We start from the raw sequence: 18682 nt of genomic DNA on the forward strand, positions 1-18682 counted from the left end.
GGCAGGGTGCGGTGGCTCATACCTGTAATCCTAGCACTTTGGGAGGCCGAGGCTGGCAGATCACCTGAGGTCAGGTGGTCAAGACCAGCCTGGCCAACATGGCGAAACCCCATCTCTATTAAAAATACAAAAATTAAGTTGGGTTTTGTGGCAGGCAACTGTAATCCCAACTACTTGGGAGACTGAGGCAGGAGAATCGCTTCAATCTGAGAGGTAGAGGTTAGAGTGAGCCAAGATTGTGCCACTGCACTCTAGCCTGGGCAACAGAGCAAGACTCCGTCTTAAAAAAACTAAAAAAATAAACTTTGCGAGTGCATGTATAGATATTTTCAATATTTTCAATAAATGTCAGTTTACAAACTAAAGGAAATATTCATCACTCTGAGGATAACAAATTCTACCTCTGGATTACCCTGCAAACATGATTATGTCTAAGGTCTCTATAGGTCTTGGCAACAGCTCTTCAATTAAATTTGCACCAGGAGCTACTGAAAGCAAGAAAATTCAGTGATTGTTCCTTCTAAAAAGTGAAATTTAATATATACAAGTATACCTTGTTTTAGGATCTGATTGCAGGATTGCAAAGTTGCATCCACTTGGATCTGTGCTGACACTAACAGCTCTATGTGCAAAGGTAAGTTTCTCAAGTCGAATTCTTTCATACACACTATTTATATCAGAGACATAAGACACATCTGATGAGGAATTGTGAAGGTTTGATAAAATCTCTGTTAAAAAAAAAAAAACTACCATTAATCAAGGCTTTACTGAAACCACTAAAATGATTGAGAAGTAAATGGAATAGAAAAGCAGTTAGAAAACTATGGAAATCTTTTTCATATATATTCAGTGTTTTTGAAGAACTACATCCTCTCTTCAACACATTTTGCACTGAATATATTGGTTGTATTATATAGGACATTTTTGGTGGATCGATTCTAAAATATCCATGATTCCATCTCTTTCAACAAACACATCCTCCATACTGCAACCGAAGTTACCCTTCTAAAAAGCAAATCTAGTGTCATACTAGCTTTTAAAATTCTTCAACTTAAACTTCCTGTTGCCCAAAGGGAAAAAAATTCTCCAACTTGGATTAAAAATATATAAATCTAGTGTCTTCATAATCTGCTTGTTTATTTGCTTCCTGCCTTTCTCTTCCCCCTTTCTTGCATGTATTCAGAAAATATGTGAGTGACCAAACAGGGCTACTGTGGTATCATCAGTCTGGTGATATAGTAGTGAAGAAGACAGACATGTTCCTGCTCTCATAGAGTACACAATCTAGCAGGGAAGATAGACATTACACAAATTATTATATCATTGCAAGTAAAATCAAGGTTATGAAGGCAAAGGATACAGTGCTTCCACAAAGATATGAAATTTACATGAATGAAATGATTCTGGCTGTAGTGTGAAGAATGTTTAAGGTAAACAAAGAATAGATATAAAGAGGCCATTTAAGGAATTACTGTAAATCCAGGAAAAGAATTAAAAGATGATATAGACTAGGTTGTAGCAATGAATCTGTAAAAAAGTGGAAAGATATAAGAAACATTTGAGAAAGAGAACAAAACTTGATGACTGATTAATTCTAGCGTAAGGGAAATCTGAGTGTCAAAGATAATAATTTACTGAAATAGAAAACACTGAGAAGCAGAAGTTGGAGCATGAGATCATGAATTCAGTTTCAGATCACTAAATATGTCTGACACACTTCTAAAGACTTCCATACGTTGAACCTATGTTCTAGTTACTCTCACAAATTAATTCATTTTAGTCATATGGGGCTTTACTAATCTTCCTCTGACACTCAGTCATTCCAATTTCTATGCTCTCAAGAAACTTACTATGTGGATATTAACATTAGTCTCAGTGAACTGCAAGTATTTATATACATGTCTATTGCCCCTACAAGCCTATGAGTGCCTCAGAATAGAGGCCCATTTTATATATTTTTGCATCTTTAAAATTTTCCCCTATATCTGGCACATAGTAAATATATATTAAATGTTTACAGACTTGAATAATCTATAAAGAAATAAAAGAAATACAACTAAATCATTAAACTTTACGAAAGTCATTTCTCTGTGGCTTTATGATTTTGAAGAACACATTTATAATTTTCTGAGTAATTATAAACATTCTTGATTTGGTTTTGGCACACGATAACTGAGTTATTCATACAACAGGTGATTTAATGAGTGACTACAATGTGCCAGGAAATATGCCAAAGGCTAAGGATATAGAAGAATATTCATGGCCCTTGCCATCACTAACCTTACACTATAATTGGAAACAGGCATTAAAAAAACTAATCACAAAGATAAATACATAAAGGTAAAACCTAATAATACTTGTCAGTTGAACCTAATACTTGTCAAATTAAAGGATAATTGAAAGGTACTTTTACGTATCGTTCACATATATGAACTGACCTTTCTTTTCAGAACTCTTTCTTTTTTCTTCAAACCATCTCCCTCTAAATCCTTCTCCATCTTGCGTAACAAACAGAATTTCATTTTTATTTAAAGCAATATCAGAAATGAAGACCTGACGTGGATAGGCCCATCGACACTGCTTCATAGAACTGCTGACTGATCTCCAGCAAAACACCTAAAACAAAACCAAATCATATTGAAATATAAAGCAAGTAGCATTTGACCAACCAAAACCTTAAATCAAGATACCAAGAGACAATGCTGTTAAAATAAAAGCTCTCATTAGTATGTTTCAATGTTCATTCTTCCACAGAAAAGACAAATACTATAATAAAAATCAAGATGATTTTAAAGAAATATCTTTCAGAAAAGTATATTAAGCAAGCCTGAAGCATTAGAAATTATTTCAAAGGCACTCCTCTTAAGAAGTAGCAATTTCCAGTATTACTTGTTTGGGGCAAACTGATCTGCTATAATGCTAAAGAAAAACAAAATCTTAAAGCTACAACTTACAAGTCAGGCTTCCTGTAGTACTATCACTTTACAAGAAGAATGATCCCCCTATGAAAATCCAAACTTTACTCTCAAGAAAAAAGTAAATGTATGCATAACTCAATTATATAACTAAAACAAAATCTTAGAAAAATCATTACAGAATTCAATGGTTGTAAATGGTTCTGCAAACCTCAGAGTCCCTGAAAAGTAGCTCCAGGGAACTTGCTAAGGGATGGAGAATGATGAGAGATGGGGTATCAGGCTTCCCAATCCACAGTAGCAATTGTTTTATCTGTTTCATATACTGGTACTCCAAGCACAACTTCATTTGAAAAATTAGAAGTGCTAATTTTTAAAAGTTCAATTCCCTCATAATCAAGTTAAGAAAACTAGAACACAAAATGGTTATCTGACAAGGTCACTAAAAAGTTATTCACACAAAAAGACTATACTGATTGACACTGATGCTTTTAGAGCTTGGTTTTCTTAGTGAGACTCTAGTTTGCAGGAAGTAAACACCCAGAAGTATAAGCTATATCCATTTTAAGTGATACACATCCCAAAATCAAATATAACTTTTTATACTCAACTATTTCACGTAACCCCATTTGTTTCCTTCCACTAGTACAAATTGGAGCTCTAATTCCTTTTTTTCTTCAACTTTTAAGTTCAGGGGTACATGAGCAGGATATGCAGGTTTGTTACATAGGTAAACGTGTGCCATGGTGGTTTGCTGCACAGAGCATCACATCACCCAAGTATTACGCCCACCATCCAACAGCTATTCTTCCTGATGTAGAGCTCTAATATTTAAACCCAGTTACTACTATTAAACTCATCTTCATTCTCCATCCCTATAAAGTATGCCTGTAACGACCCAGTAGGTGGAGTTTTATGATTAATTCCTCAATTTCTAAAATGTCAAACTTTACAGCACATTATAAACCTTGGAAAACATTATTTTAATTTTATAAGTAAAACCAGAAAGTGATCTGTGTTTTTCTACCCACACTGTGTGTTTTTCAGTATCATTAGTGTATAATATATACTTTTAAATATAATTTTTAAAATCTGTATTATTTAGAGATGGCTCCCACTCTCCCACCCTTCAAAAAAAATTTAGAGATGTATTTTATATAATATACAAATACATCAATTAAAGCATATATTTCGGAAAATTTTTTTAATATTTCAAATTAATAAATTTATTAGAGAAATGTACTGGTATGTTTGCATAAGGAACTAAAATTAGAACTTTTCATTTAAGAGATAAGAAATTCCTTACACACTAGTGATCTGAAAATCTTTCATATATAATGTGGATAGTTATAATGTATACACATATTATAATGCATAAATTTGTATAAAATTAAATCTGGAAAAAAATTTCCAACTATGCAACATATGTATCATATTGCCTGATCTTTGCTTTTTTAAGAATAGTTATGTGAGGCCAGGCACAGTGGCTCACACCTGTAATCCCAGTAATCTGTGGGGCCGGGGAGGGCAGATCACTTGAGGCCAGGAGTTTGAGACCAGCCTGGCCAACACGGCAAAACCCCATCTCTACTAAAAATACAAAAACTAGCAAGGCGTGGTGGCACATGCTTGTAATCCCTGCTACTCTGGAGGCTGAGACATGAGGATCGCCTGAACCCAGGAGGTGGAGGTTGCAACGAGCCAAGATCATGACACTGCAATCTAGCCTGGCCAATAGAGCGAGACTGTCTCAAAAAAAAAAAAAAAAAAAAAAAATTTATAGTTACATTACATATCTCATATTTATGCAATTCAGTATCATTTATCAGTATTCAGTGTAAATAACATCAAAATCTTTCATTTTAAGCACAATAAATTTTTTGATTACAGTTTAACAAATCAGTATTGTGTAACATTAGATTAAATGTTGTCTGTCATACTATCTCTAAATCCCAGCTCCATACTAATTAGTAATGGATGCCTCAAATATACTTATTTTGGCACCCAGCAGTAATCATCAAAGTCAACAGGAATCGTCACTAACATAGCAATACATTTTCATGTTACCAGGTCTGCCATAGCTATCAACCGAGAGTAAGATTATACTTTTACATAATATATACTTACCCTTCCAGCTCCATCCATTGCAAGAATGCAAATTTGACCCCCATTTTCTTTCAAATGTTCAGGATCAACCTTGTATTCCATATGACCCCCAGACACAAGAACTTTCTTCAAGTTCAATTGTCTAGATTAAAAAAAAAAATTCTAGATTAATATGTTCTCTAAAATACACATGCCTAAACTTCAAGGAAGTTACTATTCAAACAATCTACAGGCAATTATTGTGAAAGGTGAAGTAAAATGATTTGGTCTTTGGTATCTCTAGTCTTCCATTCTGTAAATTTCCCCTACAAGGTGGCTGTTCCTTTCTATGGCAAGTCTTTTTCCCTCAAATGCCTTTACCCACACAAACACACACATTAAATGCCTGAAGTTCCACTTGCTAATTCAAACATTCACTCTGGAGTTTAAATAACTGGTATGGGCTGGGTGCAGTGACTCACGCCTATAATCCCAGCACTTTGGGAGGCCAAGGCCAGTGGATCATTTGAGGCCAGAAGTTCGAGACCAGTCTGGCCAACATGGTGAAACTCGAGCTCTACTAAGACACAAAAATCAGCCGGGCATGGTGATGCGTGCCTGTAGTCCCAGCTACTCGGGAGGCTGAGGCAGAAGAATCACTTGAACCAGGGAGGCAGAGGTTGCAGTGAGCAGAGATCACACCAGTGCACTCCAGCCTGGGTGACAGAGAGAGACTCTGTCTTAAAAAATTAATAAATAATAAACAAATAACTAGTATAGCTATAAGCTCCTAAGTGCATCTGTATTTTAACAGAAAAGACAAATTTTAAACCTCAAAATAGAAATGCTTAATTTCAAAAATGGCTAATCCTAAACAGATATGGCTACCATGAAAATCATCTGTACTGCTATTCAATAACTCATTCATTAGCTACACATTTCATTATATCTGCACATTTGATGTGCATAGCAATATATGAACTCTGCCTGCTGCTACTCCAATGACTGTTCTCCCTTTTAAAGGAAAAAGAAACTTTTCAAAATTACTATATTGTATAACTTAATCTGTAACAAAATAATTTACTTAATGTAAACTTGGATATAACATATTTATGTGATTTAATGTTATATAGGCAAGTTTTATAAATGTTAACTAAAAATACAACTTAATATCTTACGTATCACCTCAAACTCAGGAAAAAATCTATTTACTCAGTTTTAAGAAACATATTCACATTTTCATGTTTATATAACTAAAATATAACCTAAAATTGAAGTCAAAAGTAACTTACTGCCAGGTACAGTGGCTCACACCTGTAATCTCAGCATTTTGGGAGGCCAAGGTGGACGAATCATGTAAGGTCAGGAGTGCGAGACCAACCTGGCCAAAATGGCGAAACCCCATCTCTATTAAAAATACAAAAAAATTTGCTGGGCATGGCAGCAGGTGCCTGTAATCCCAGCTAATTGGGAGGCTGAGGCAGGAGAATCGCCTGAACCTGAGAGGTGGAGGTTACAGTGAGCGGAGATCGTGTCACTATACTCCAGCCTGGGCAACAGAGCAAGACAATGTCTCAAAAAAAAAAAAAGGAACTGTTATACAAAGAAGGTAAGTTTTTACAAACTGATAGACATTTTCTGTTCATGAGTACCTTCATGGATGGTATCTGTTTTACATTATCAAAAGTATTTTGTTGCATTTAAATTTAAATCCCTAATTGTTTTAAAAGTTAGACAGCTATTCTCTAGAAATCCTGTACACAACTGCTTCCACTAGTTGAGCTATCCACTTCCAAGAATCATTTATATTTGCACGAAGACCTATTTCAGTACTTGTATTTATTTAAACTAATAATGTATATATTTATAATGAATTTCTCATAGTAAAGCACTATATAAATGGTAAAATATTAGTCTGAAACCTGTCTATAAAAGTTGAATACTTTGGAATGACACAATAAATATGCGCAGCAAAAAACTGTCAATAAATTATCAATTATAAAAGATTCAAAATGTATTAAAAATGTAGAATTCTGCACTTACATTACTTCACAATTGTTTTTAAGCACTGGTTCCTTAAATCATTCAAAATGAAATGACAGGTGACACATTATGAGTATGGTTTATATGAAAAGACAGGGAATTCCAGTTGGTGCACCCACCCATACTTAAAACTTTATAAAGCTGGAAGCAGTGGCTCACACCTATAATCCCAGCACTTTGGGAGGCTAAGGCAGGAGGGACGCTTGAACCCAGGAGTTCAAGACTAGCCTGGGCCACACAGCGAGAACCTGTCTCAATTAAAAAGAAAAAAAAAACACTTTATGATTCTCTGCTTTGACTTGTCAACCAACTGCTACTTTACTGCATTCCATTATAACATTTTTTAAATATATATATACTTATCAGTTATAAACACTGAGTCTGGTTAGAGGGCTCATGACATATGATTATATTTTAAAGACAAATACACGTATAATGTAAAAAAGGCTACAGAGAAACCAATGATAAGAGTGTCACAAATCAAGAATTAAGATTAATATATTTCTGTGCACTGAAAGCATAAAAAAAGAAAAAACATATATCTCATATTTAACTACATATTAAACATAATTCAGAAATACCACTTTACAACTTACACAGAAATTTTATATATATTCACTAGATCCATGCCAAAAGACAAAAATGAAAGACAAAAATTCCTGATGTTTCTCCTCATTCAATATTTTCCATTTGACATTTATAGAACATAGCCTAAAGCTGACACTCAGATATTTGCTGGAAGAGTTGAATTATTATTAAAGTTATGTTTCTTTCACAGAAATACACATACTTAGAAGCCATCTTCTTACACTGATAGTCTGCAAGTAAGTAAATATCTCCCCTTGTGGTAACACAGACTGTAGCTCCATCACTTGCAGCAACCAAAGACAGAGCGATGTCTTTATGGTGAAGGGCAGAGACCTGACGAGGAGCAGTTACACACTTTTCTCCATTGGGATCTAGCAAACAACCTAAAAAATGATACAAATAAGCAAATCACAAAATAGCTCTTTTAAGCTATTTGGCCAAGCACAGTGTCTCATGACTATAATCTCAGCACTTTGGGAGGCCAAGGTAGGCAGATTGCTTGAGCCCTGGAGCTCGAGACCAGCCTGTGCAACATGGTGAAACCCCATCTCTACAAAAAAATAGACCAGCATGGTGGTAAGGGCCTGTGGTCCCAGCTACTTGGGAGGCTGAGATGGGAGGATAGTTTGAGCCCAGGAGGCCAAGGCTTCAGTGAGCCGTGATCGCACCCTGAACTCCAGCTGGGATGACAGAGTGAGACTTTGTCTCAAAAAAACAAAAAAAGTCACTCATAATCTCATTCTAATCAATAAAAATTAAAAAGAAAAGATAATTTTTTAAAGAGTCCAATTTAATTTCCAGATATTGTCATCAAGGATTTCTTACCCAGTTGTCCACCATTTAGTCCCATAGTGTAAACAGCTTCTCTAGTCCATAGGACTGTATGAAACCTGCCTGCTGCAACGCCAATGATTGTCCTTCCTTTCAGATATTTTGCCTGTATCTATTCAAAGACAAATAAAACTGCAATTTACTATGTATCTATGACCTACTACAATTTTTTAAAGATCCAGCAGACCAGCAAATATATGGTATACTTGCTGTTAGTGGCCCCCTCAAGTGCAAATGGCAGTTGTCACTAATAGATCTCAGCACTCGTACTAAGACCTGAATCCTTCTCGGAACACAAAACATTGTGACGCAGCCACTTTCAGTCAGCAGTTTTAACATACAGAAAATTGGCATGGTATAAGAATCAAATTATTAAACTTTTAGCTATTTTTCTTTTTCTAACAAGCAATATGCAAAACAGCTAGTCTCATTCTTAATAGAAAACAGTACTTTTAAATTAGATATTTCCACGGTCTCTCAACAGTGGCATTATTGACATTTGGGGCTAGATGATTTTTTTGTCATGAGATTGTCCTGTGCACTACTGTGCACCTTCTGGAGATGGCTGTGCACATGAGAGTAAAACAGTAGAATAAAGAATACTGGTTTTTGAACCCATGTCCCCTAACATCAACTTGTCACATGTGATATCTATGCAAAGGCAGATTTAATGAAGCAAATAAAACTTATGTCTCTGGGTTCCTCACTTGCCTGAACCCATTTGGTATTGATAAATTTCATATTTTTTCTTAAGGAGGGCCTAAAAGTGTTTAAGTTTCAAACCCAAAATATCTGGACCTCCCTTTGCTTATGAATACTTAAAAGATGCAGTTTGGTGGCTAATCTCCCAAATGCAGAATTTCCCAAGTGCTTTCTTTCTTCCTCCAAACAAATGCTAATAGGTACTATGTTTAATTTCTCCCGTTAAAAATAAAGACAACAGGCTTGATGCGGTGGCTCACGCCTGTAATCCCAGCATTTTGGGAGGCTGAGGCGGGCAGATCACCTGAGGTCAGGAGTTTGAGACCAGCCTGGTCAACATGACAAAACCCTGTCTCTACTAAAAATACAAAAGAATAAAATAAAAATTAGCCAGGTACGGTGGTGTGTGCCTGTAATCCCAGCTACTCAGAAGGCTGAGGCAAGACAATTGCTTGAACCCGAGGGGCAGAGGTTGCAGTCAGCCAAGATCATGCCACTATACTCCAGCCCGGGCAACAGAGCAAGACTCTGTCTCAAACAAAATAATAATAATAATAATAAATAATAAAGACAATATATACCACTGAAGATAAAGCTAAATAACAGAAATAAAATAAGTTGCTCTGTCAATAACCTACATTTTTTTGTCCATATAGGTTTTATTGCAAATGTAAAAGCTTATTATTTAAAGGAGTAAAGCTTACCTGTCTGGGTACATTACAACTGGAAGGTGGAGGAATAATTCCCAATTGATGAAAAATGTTTAGACCAAATGTATAAACACATCCATCTTCAGTTAACACAACAGTATGATCCTCAGCAGCTGCCACTTGGGAACAACTATGACCATTCAGTCCTTCCACAAGCCGAGGGACCTACAAAATAAAATGAACTTTAGTACACTACATTAACCATTTATACAGATATGCAAGTAGAATTTGATGATGCTACATCTAAAATGACATGAAATAACATGACTGATACATGGCTGTATCGATCATAGGTAAATTCTACATTTCAGCAAAGGGTAGATGAGTTAAAAGAATATGGTTGTAAGTTTATCAGCAAAATACAAAAGCCCAGTAAGACATTTCAGTGAAATAATTCAATTCAACAAATGATTTTTGAGCCTTTACCATACACCAAGTGCAAATTTGTTTGGTATGAATAAAGGGAACTCATCAAAGTATACACTGGTACATTGAAAAAAACAAAAATACAGAATCAATGCTTCCCTTCAGGGAGTAACCAAACATATAGTATCATATTCCTTTGGAGTCATTTAAATGTCCTGAGTTCAAATCTTACTTCTGTCACTACCTATTTGATCTCAACCAAATGTCTTAACCTCTCTGTACCTCATTTTCTTCATCTGAAAACAGTAATCAGTCAATAAATGATTGCTGTTACTAGTATCATCATCATGCATAAAATGAAGACAATACTTGTGCCTCACAGGGCTGTTGTGAGGCTTAGGTAATAATTATATATGAAAAGCACAAACAATACTTAGAACAAAATAAACCCTCAAAAATGGAAGCTATTATCATTATAGCTTTCCCCTTTTTTAAAGCACCATTTAATAGATAAGTATACCAGAAGTCCCCACATAAAAAAAAAATTAAAATAACCTAGTGAACCAATTTTCTGATAGGTAATGTACTAGGTCTCTTCTAATTAGCACTAAGTTTCAGTAGCATTAATATCAATTTTGTGACTATATAATGAAAATACTGGCTCAGTTTTTAGATCACAGAAATCTTAATGAAAAGTTAAAAACAAAAACCAGAACTACTTCAGGAAAAGTGTTTTACAATTAGTATGCCTTCTTTTTGTTGTTGTTGTTGTTGTTTGTTTGTTGTGAGATGGAGTTTAGCTCTTGTTGCCCAGGCTGGAGTGCAATGGTGGGATCTCGGCTTACCACAACCTCTGCCTCCCAGGTTCAAGCAATTCTCCTGCCTCAGCCTCCCGAGTAGCTGGGATTACAGGCATGTGCCACCACGTCCAGCTAATTTTGTATTTTTAATAGAGACAGGGGTTCTCCATGTTGGTCAGGCTGGCCTCGAACTCCCGACCTCAGGTGATCCGCCTGCCTCGGCCTCCCAAAGTATTGGGATTACAGGCATGAGCCACTGCGCCTGGCCTAGTCTGCCTTCTTTTATTTCAACTGTAGAAACATTTTAAAGCTTATATACACTCCTGACTCGGTATTTGCTATAACCAAAGTATTACTTTTTTAATCCTTTTGCATTGTATGTAAACCCTTAATTTGAACGTGATATACCAGGAAACAGATTTTTTTAAATCTATTATCAATTGGTGTATTATTTCGTCCTTACAGTTGAAAAAAAAAAACTTAGTTAACTGTTTCTTTCAGCTTATCAGCACTTTTCTAAAGTTACCTAAACAGTGTAATGACATTTCAATTACCAAGCATGTCTGTTCATCTCCATGTCCTAATCGCCCTCCAGGACCATGACCACAGGTATAAACCTGCCCTTTCTGAGAGAGAAACACGGAGTGAAATTTACAAAGCACCACCTAAGGGAAAACAAGAGAATATTAGTAAACGTCTCTGAATAAAATATATTTTATGAAAAAGAAATAGAATATTGTTAATTATTTAAACAGGATAATGGATACAAGGGGAATTCATAAGATTTAAATTTCCACATTTTAAGTTTTCTGTAATAAAAATAAAAGATATATATGCTTTGTTTTAAAATTATGTCTGAAAACATTGACATGAAAAAACAGAACAAAGAAAGAATTAAGCATGTTACCCGCAGAAGAGATTACTCAAAGGAAAATATAATTTTAAATCTTCAATTCCAAAACTTAGTAGCCAATTGTTTTCCAATTTCATGAAATACCAAATAGAAAGAAATGAGCAGAGTGCAACAGGAAGCATAAAGATTACCAAATAGTGATATATGGTATTAATAAAAATAACAGAAACATCTTCAGAGTGTTTTTAAAAAACAATAATGCCATTTATACATAGTGTGGGGGGCACTATGTCCTTTACCTTATCTCTAGTTTTATCAACACATCTTTAATATTATACATTTACAATTATTTTAATAAATAATTTTATATTTATTTTCAAGTTTTTCTCTTTCCTTTCCCACTTCCTTTTTCCTTATCTGCCTCAATCTCAGTACTCTCCCTTGCCCCTGATACACAGACTTACCATTCACATACTACAGAAGACAAAGATACTGAAACAGTTGAACTGCTTCAGCAGAACACAATACAGGAAATGATCAGCAGTTTTAAATATATATATATTTACATATCTAACCCCGGGCCACATTTTGCTATTTTCCAAGCTCTGATATTCATTATACTCGCTTTACCTTAATAATATTTTTTAAATCTTCTCATTTTTGAAAATTGTTTGCATTCATATTTCTTACAACATCTGCAAATATTTCTAACTTAGGATATAAAAAGATGAGTAAGAAATAAAGAAACCCTAAAATCATTTCCAGAAAGTCAAGGTGATTTGGAAAACAAAAAAATTATAAGCTAAACAAGCTCTAAATATTTACACATATCCTAGACCACTCGGAATTTTGTAAGCACAATATAGCTAGCAAAAAAAAAAAAAAAAAAAAGTAATGCAAAGATTATTATCTGATTTAGCTGTACCACAAATACCTACAAAGTTTAAAAATAAAATCCAAATTTGTATTTTAAATTTACAATTTGTCAGTGAAATTCATTTTATGAAATGAGAAAGAATACATTTCATTCAATTTTATATTCAATATTAGAATGCCATCCTACAATTGCTGGCTTCTACTACTAAACAACAGTTACAATACTAGACAGTTTTAAGTCATCTAACTTTAAAATCCCAGAATTTTTTTTTTTTTCTTTTTTTTTTGAGACAGAGTCTCACTCTGTCACCCAGGCTGGAGTACAGTGGCGCGATCTCGGCTCACTGCGATCTCCGCCTTCCGGGTTCACGCCATTCTCCTGCCTCAGCCTCCCGAGTAGCTGGGACTACAGGCGCCCACCACCACGCCTGGCTAATTTTCTGTATTTTTGATACAGATGGGGTTTCACTGTATTACCAGGATGATCTCGATCTCCTGACCTTGTGATCTGCACACCTCGGCCTCCCAAAGCGCTGGGATTACAGATGTGAACTAACGCGCCCGGTCTAATACCCCTGAATTTTTAAATGAGAACTGACCATGGATTTTCACTTTAATTATCTGGAATATATAATACTAACATTAATAATCTCTATCTCATAGTAGTTAATTCATTTGGTACTGCATAATACAGATTCAGCCCCTTTTCAATAACTAATGGGGCTCTCTATATAACTGGTACTCAGTTAATATTCCCATACTTGCTTTCTCTTCCCTGACTGAAATTTATACTGATTTCTTTCCTCTCAAACCTATCCACTATGCTTGCTTCACCCTCATTCTGTGGTAAATAAAATCCCTTAGATCCTTAATACCTTCACAAAATACACCCATTGCCTTGCCTTACCTGAAAGGTGGCTTTCTCTTTGAGTACACTAGTTCACTCACAACCCTCGCAAATGGAATATACTCAAATATTCCAAACTACATATTTCTTAGAATCAGACATTTCAATCACCCTCTGGTTTCCTAATGCCATTATGATTCCTTCACTTTTGTCTTTAAAATCCCTGCTCCGTAACAGTTCATGAAATAAAGGTATATCACGTACTGCCTCAGAAAAGGAAAAACAGGTGTCTTTCTTGTGCCACAATTCCAATCAATCATTAGTGGCTGCTAATGGTTGGATTACCATTTTAAGGAGGAGTCTGAGGACCCGCTCAAGCTCAGCATTAAAAAAATTTTCTGATTAGCATGTCTGCAAAAAGCTCTAGACTAGGTGTGAGCAGCTTGTATACTTGCTGCCCCTGCTCTGATTTCTCACCATCTTGCTCACCCCCCTCACATTCACTAAAGACTTGGACACCAAGCTTGATTCTTGCCCATTACAAGTCCTTTCATTATCTTAAGTTCCTTCCAGGTCTATGTAGATGACCCACTAGAATATTAGCTTTCATGATACCATTCTACTCCCTACTTCTCTGGCCACTTTTCATTCCTATATGGGCTTTTATTCCTGTTCTCTCAAAATTTAATATTCTCTAGAGTTTAAGGATTCTATTGCTTTTTTTGTTCAATTGGTGGTTGTGATACATTAGGTTGCGACTTTCAGTTTAAAAAACAGTGCTCTATGGAACCCTAAATATAGTGGTCATATAGTTTATCATGCAAACATTTTTGAGAATGAAAGAGGATACTAACAATTACACTAGGAAAATAATCATAAATCAGAACTGTCCTGGGCAAACTAGGGATATGTTGTCAAATAGCTCTAAAAACTGTCTAAGAATTCAATCTCAGGATATAAGCTAAGTATTGTTATATATGTCATATATGAATAATAGGTGAAAGTTAGAAAGAGCCAGTACTATAGTGATAAAAACACTCCAAGCTCATATTCTGGATCAAATAAGTTTTATGAACTTCAAAATGCAGAAAGAATATAACTAGGAAGTTGTAGGAAATATAAGCTGAAACGGTAATTTAGGAAGACTGAAAAAGTTCTTACATTCCAAGTCACAGAGTTTGGACTTTATCCAAAGGTGATTTAGCTATAAAGACATAATTACCTCTTTTTTAAGACAAATAATTCTGGAGAAGAATATTATCGGGGTTGGAAATGAATGGAGCCAAAGAGTCAAATTAGGACACTGTTGTCACTGTCCAAAAAAAGACCTTGAAAAGGACATGGCACTTAGGTTCATGAGACAGAGAAGAACTAAATAGACATGCTCTGAGGTATCATCTTCAGGATTTATAAATTGAGATTTATAGCATTAAAAATTGAATAGGGTAGTTTAGGAGTGGCAAAAATAACACTTTAGATATTCTAAATGTAAATATCTTGAAAGAATACCCACAGTACGACAAATAAAGTTTAAGAGAAAGACTGGGGCTAGAGATACACATACATACACAAGTATACACAATGTTATATAGAAAGATTTGTCAACAGTAGCTGTAAAAAGGGAAGCAGAAGATATCATGCATTATAAGGATGTAAGGCCACAGACCAAATCTTTACAATTGTATCTATTAAAGTTTTACAATTACTTACATTTAAGAACTCAGGTTCACAAAAAGCATCCCTCGTGCCTACAGCACCTGAGGGCAAATTTTTGAACTCCACACTTCCAAAACATTGCTTATCTGTCTCCGCAAGTGATGAAATTTTAGTTCTACTATCTACTATCCAATCTGAGAACTGAGACTTAGACATTTAATTATTTATTGCTTGTCAGTGAGAATATAAATAAACAGAATGACTGGCAGTTTACCAGACCGTCAGTTATAAAACTCTATAGCCTTTCCAGACTGCTGTCATCCAACTTCACATCAGATTAAACATATTCTCTTCATGATAAATAGCTTGGAACCTAAAAACATTATTTTGTTACAGAAAAATGAAAGAAGTGTGTTGTTTTCTAAATTGAAATTATTTTATGTTTTAATGCCACCAAAAAAAAAACTGTTGTTCACTTATCAAAAATAACACTGAGCTTCAACAACAAATTCACTTGAGAAACAGCTTACAGAATTCTAACGTTCGTTAAATAGAAAAGCTAGAAAATCAAGAGCAGCTCTACCCTCTTAAACTACTATCTGTATAACATTTTCTAATGTCTAACACTAATTGCACAAATATCTTATATTTTAGGGTATTTTACAAAGTCTAAATATAGTTAAGGCTAACAATATCTAAAATAAAATTAGTAAAGTTCTATTGATTGATTACAACATTAAAATGTTACCGTACCTTAAACAAAGTTACGTAACTCACATGAAAAGCTGAACAATCAAATACCAAAGTTCTTTCTCATCTCTAAAAGTATGCAGATTGTACTTCAAAATACCTGCTTGATATAAATCCCACTCCTGGAGAACAGATCCACCAACTCTGGATGATGTTTGCTATTCTGGCTTCCATGACCCAGGGTAAAATTTGTATTATCGCCCCAAGTATAAACATCTGTAGGATCTAAAATAAAAATTAGTTTTTATACTTTTTTATGTTTTAAAACAAATATAAGAACTAATTTAACTACAATATTTGAAAGATGCCAACACTCTTTTGTGAAGGAATCTATTAATATGATATTAGGTAATTCTAGAAATAGAAAATCCAAATCATAGTACAGGCCTGTCTCAATGCAAGCAATCAAACATTTGTTCCTTGCTTTTTTTTTTTTTTTTAAACAATTGAGACAAGGTCTGACTATGTTGCCCAGGCTGGTCTTCACTTCCCGGGCTCAAGTGATCCTTCGACCTCGGCCCCCCAAAGTGCTAGGATTACAGGCATGAGCCACTCTGCCCAGGCTGTTCCTTGTTTCTTTAGCAGCTAAAGTTTAACTGCCAAATGAGTAAAATACCACCGGTCATATCTGCTTAGTTTCCATGAAAATAATATATAGACCTATATCAAATGTAAGATATTATTAATCCATGCAGACAAAGGTTCTAAATGTAGCAAATGTGGTTTTATTGTTTGTACAGGAACACTAATTTTCAATACTTTGTTTTTCATAGACACAAAATCAAATTAGTGATTAAGGTAAAGCCCATTAAACTGGAATAGAAATCACAGCTAAGTTCATGATATAAATCATCATTTTTATTTTAGAAGATGAATAAAGTCCTAGAATGGAATTATCACTGTTACCTGCAACACAGCATCCAGGGTAGAAATGAAAATACAGAATGTGTCCTTACTCAGCTTGCTCACTAGTTAAATGCAAACTATACACTGCCTCAGTTAAATCTTTTCTTTTCTGCCAATTCTCACTTCCAAATCTAAAAGTGCAAACAAACTGGAGGGATAAGTGAATCTGAGAATGTGCGAATAAAAGAATAATTGGGGCTGGGCACGGTGGCATACGCCTGTAATCCCAGCACTTTGAGAGGCCAAGGCAGGAGGATCACTTGAGTCCAGGAGTTCCAGGTCACCCCAGTCAACATGGCAAAACCTCATCTCTATAAAAAAAAAAATATAAAAATTGGCCGCATGCAGTGGCTCATACCTGTAATCCCAGCACTTTGGGAGGCCAAGGCAGGCGGATCACCTGAGGTCAGGAGTTCGAGACCAACCTGACCAACATGAAGAAACTGCATCTCTACTAAAAATACAAAATTAGCCGGGTGTGGTGGTGCATGCCTGTAATCCCAGCTACTCGGGAGGCTGAGAGAGGAGAATCTCTCAGCTTGAACCTGGGAGGCAGAAGTTGCAGCGAGCCAAGATCGCACCATTGCACTCCAGCCTGTGCAACAAGAGCGAAACTCTATCTCCAAAAAAAAAAAACAATTAACTGAGCATGACGGCATGGGTCTGTATTCCTAGCTACTTGGAGGGCTGAAGCGAGAGGATCGCTTAAGCTCAGAAGGCTGAAGCTGCAATAAGCCGTGTTCATGCCACTGCACTCCAGCCTGACTGACAAAGCGAGACCCTATCTCAACAACCACCACAAAAATAATGATAATTTCCAGAGACCCTATCGTAACAACAACAAAAGGAAGAACAATTTCCATTCCTTTTTCCTTCTACCTCAATGCTGATGTTACTTTCTGAATATATATCAATTACTTTACAGTAGTTACAATTGTAACAGTCCTCCCATTTTAGATTGTACTTTTATAGACATAAATATGGATTCAAATTTTAAAATGCAAAATGTGTTCTGAATATCAAACAAAAAACATCCAACATATATTTCTTTGCAGATAACCACACACAAATAAATTTCCCGACTACTTTAAGAAGAATAAAATTTCATTAAAATTTTCTAAGCTAAGCTGCACCTTAATGGAATACATTTGTGAATTTTTTTTTTTTTTTTTTTGAGACGAAGTCTAGCTCTATCACCCAGGCTGGAGTGCAGTGGTGAGATCTCAACTCACCGGTTCAAGCGATTCTTCCTGCTTCTCAGCCTCTCAAGTAGCTTGGATTACCTGCCACCGTGCCCGGCTAATTTTTGTATTTTTAGTAAAGACGGGGTTGTACCATGTTGGTCAGGCTCGAACTCCTGACCTCAAGTGATTCGCCTGCCTCAGCCTACCAAATTACTGGGATTACAGGTGTCAGCCACAGCGCCCAGCCCATTTGTGAAATTTTCTTACCAGTATTCTCGAACTCCTGACCTCAAGTGATCTGCCTACCTCAGCCTACCAAATTGCCAGGATTACAGGTGTAAGCCACAGCGCCCAACCCATTTGTGAAATTTTCTTACCAGTATTCTTGAATACTACATGACTTGGTCTATCCTTCATTACAAGATCCAAAGCTGACAAGCCTTCTTTATCTTGAATATACAGACTAACACCATGCTAAAACAAACAAACAAAAAAATACATAAATATATATATATAAAATCAATTACCTATAATCAGTAACTTTCTTTTTTTTTTTTTTTTTTTTTTTTT

At 35.4% G+C, this 18682-nt stretch overlaps 1 protein-coding gene across 2 annotated transcripts in view; it reads right to left on the reverse strand.

Moving 5' to 3' along the window:
• The window catches only part of IBTK (inhibitor of Bruton agammaglobulinemia tyrosine kinase), a 92026-nt gene that overhangs the window by 58911 nt on the left and 14433 nt on the right, over positions 1-18682 (reverse strand). Inside the window, exons 3-11 of one of the 2 annotated variants that reach the window (XM_011964764.1) lie at positions 18490-18586; positions 16123-16247; positions 11595-11705; positions 9869-10039; positions 8457-8574; positions 7834-8014; positions 5043-5163; positions 2439-2616; positions 554-728 (exon numbers count right to left, since the gene is read on the reverse strand). In XM_011964764.1, the coding sequence (XP_011820154.1) occupies positions 554-728; positions 2439-2616; positions 5043-5163; positions 7834-8014; positions 8457-8574; positions 9869-10039; positions 11595-11705; positions 16123-16247; positions 18490-18586 (1277 nt within the window). Of the gene's footprint in view, positions 1-553; positions 729-2438; positions 2617-5042; positions 5164-7833; positions 8015-8456; positions 8575-9868; positions 10040-11566; positions 11706-16122; positions 16248-18489; positions 18587-18682 lie in introns of both variants that reach the window. The other variant, XM_011964766.1, reaches the window with a different exon arrangement.

This window comes from Mandrillus leucophaeus, unplaced genomic scaffold, assembly GCF_000951045.1.
Source record: "Mandrillus leucophaeus isolate KB7577 unplaced genomic scaffold, Mleu.le_1.0 Scaffold704, whole genome shotgun sequence".
Classification (NCBI taxonomy): Eukaryota; Metazoa; Chordata; class Mammalia; order Primates; family Cercopithecidae; genus Mandrillus; species Mandrillus leucophaeus.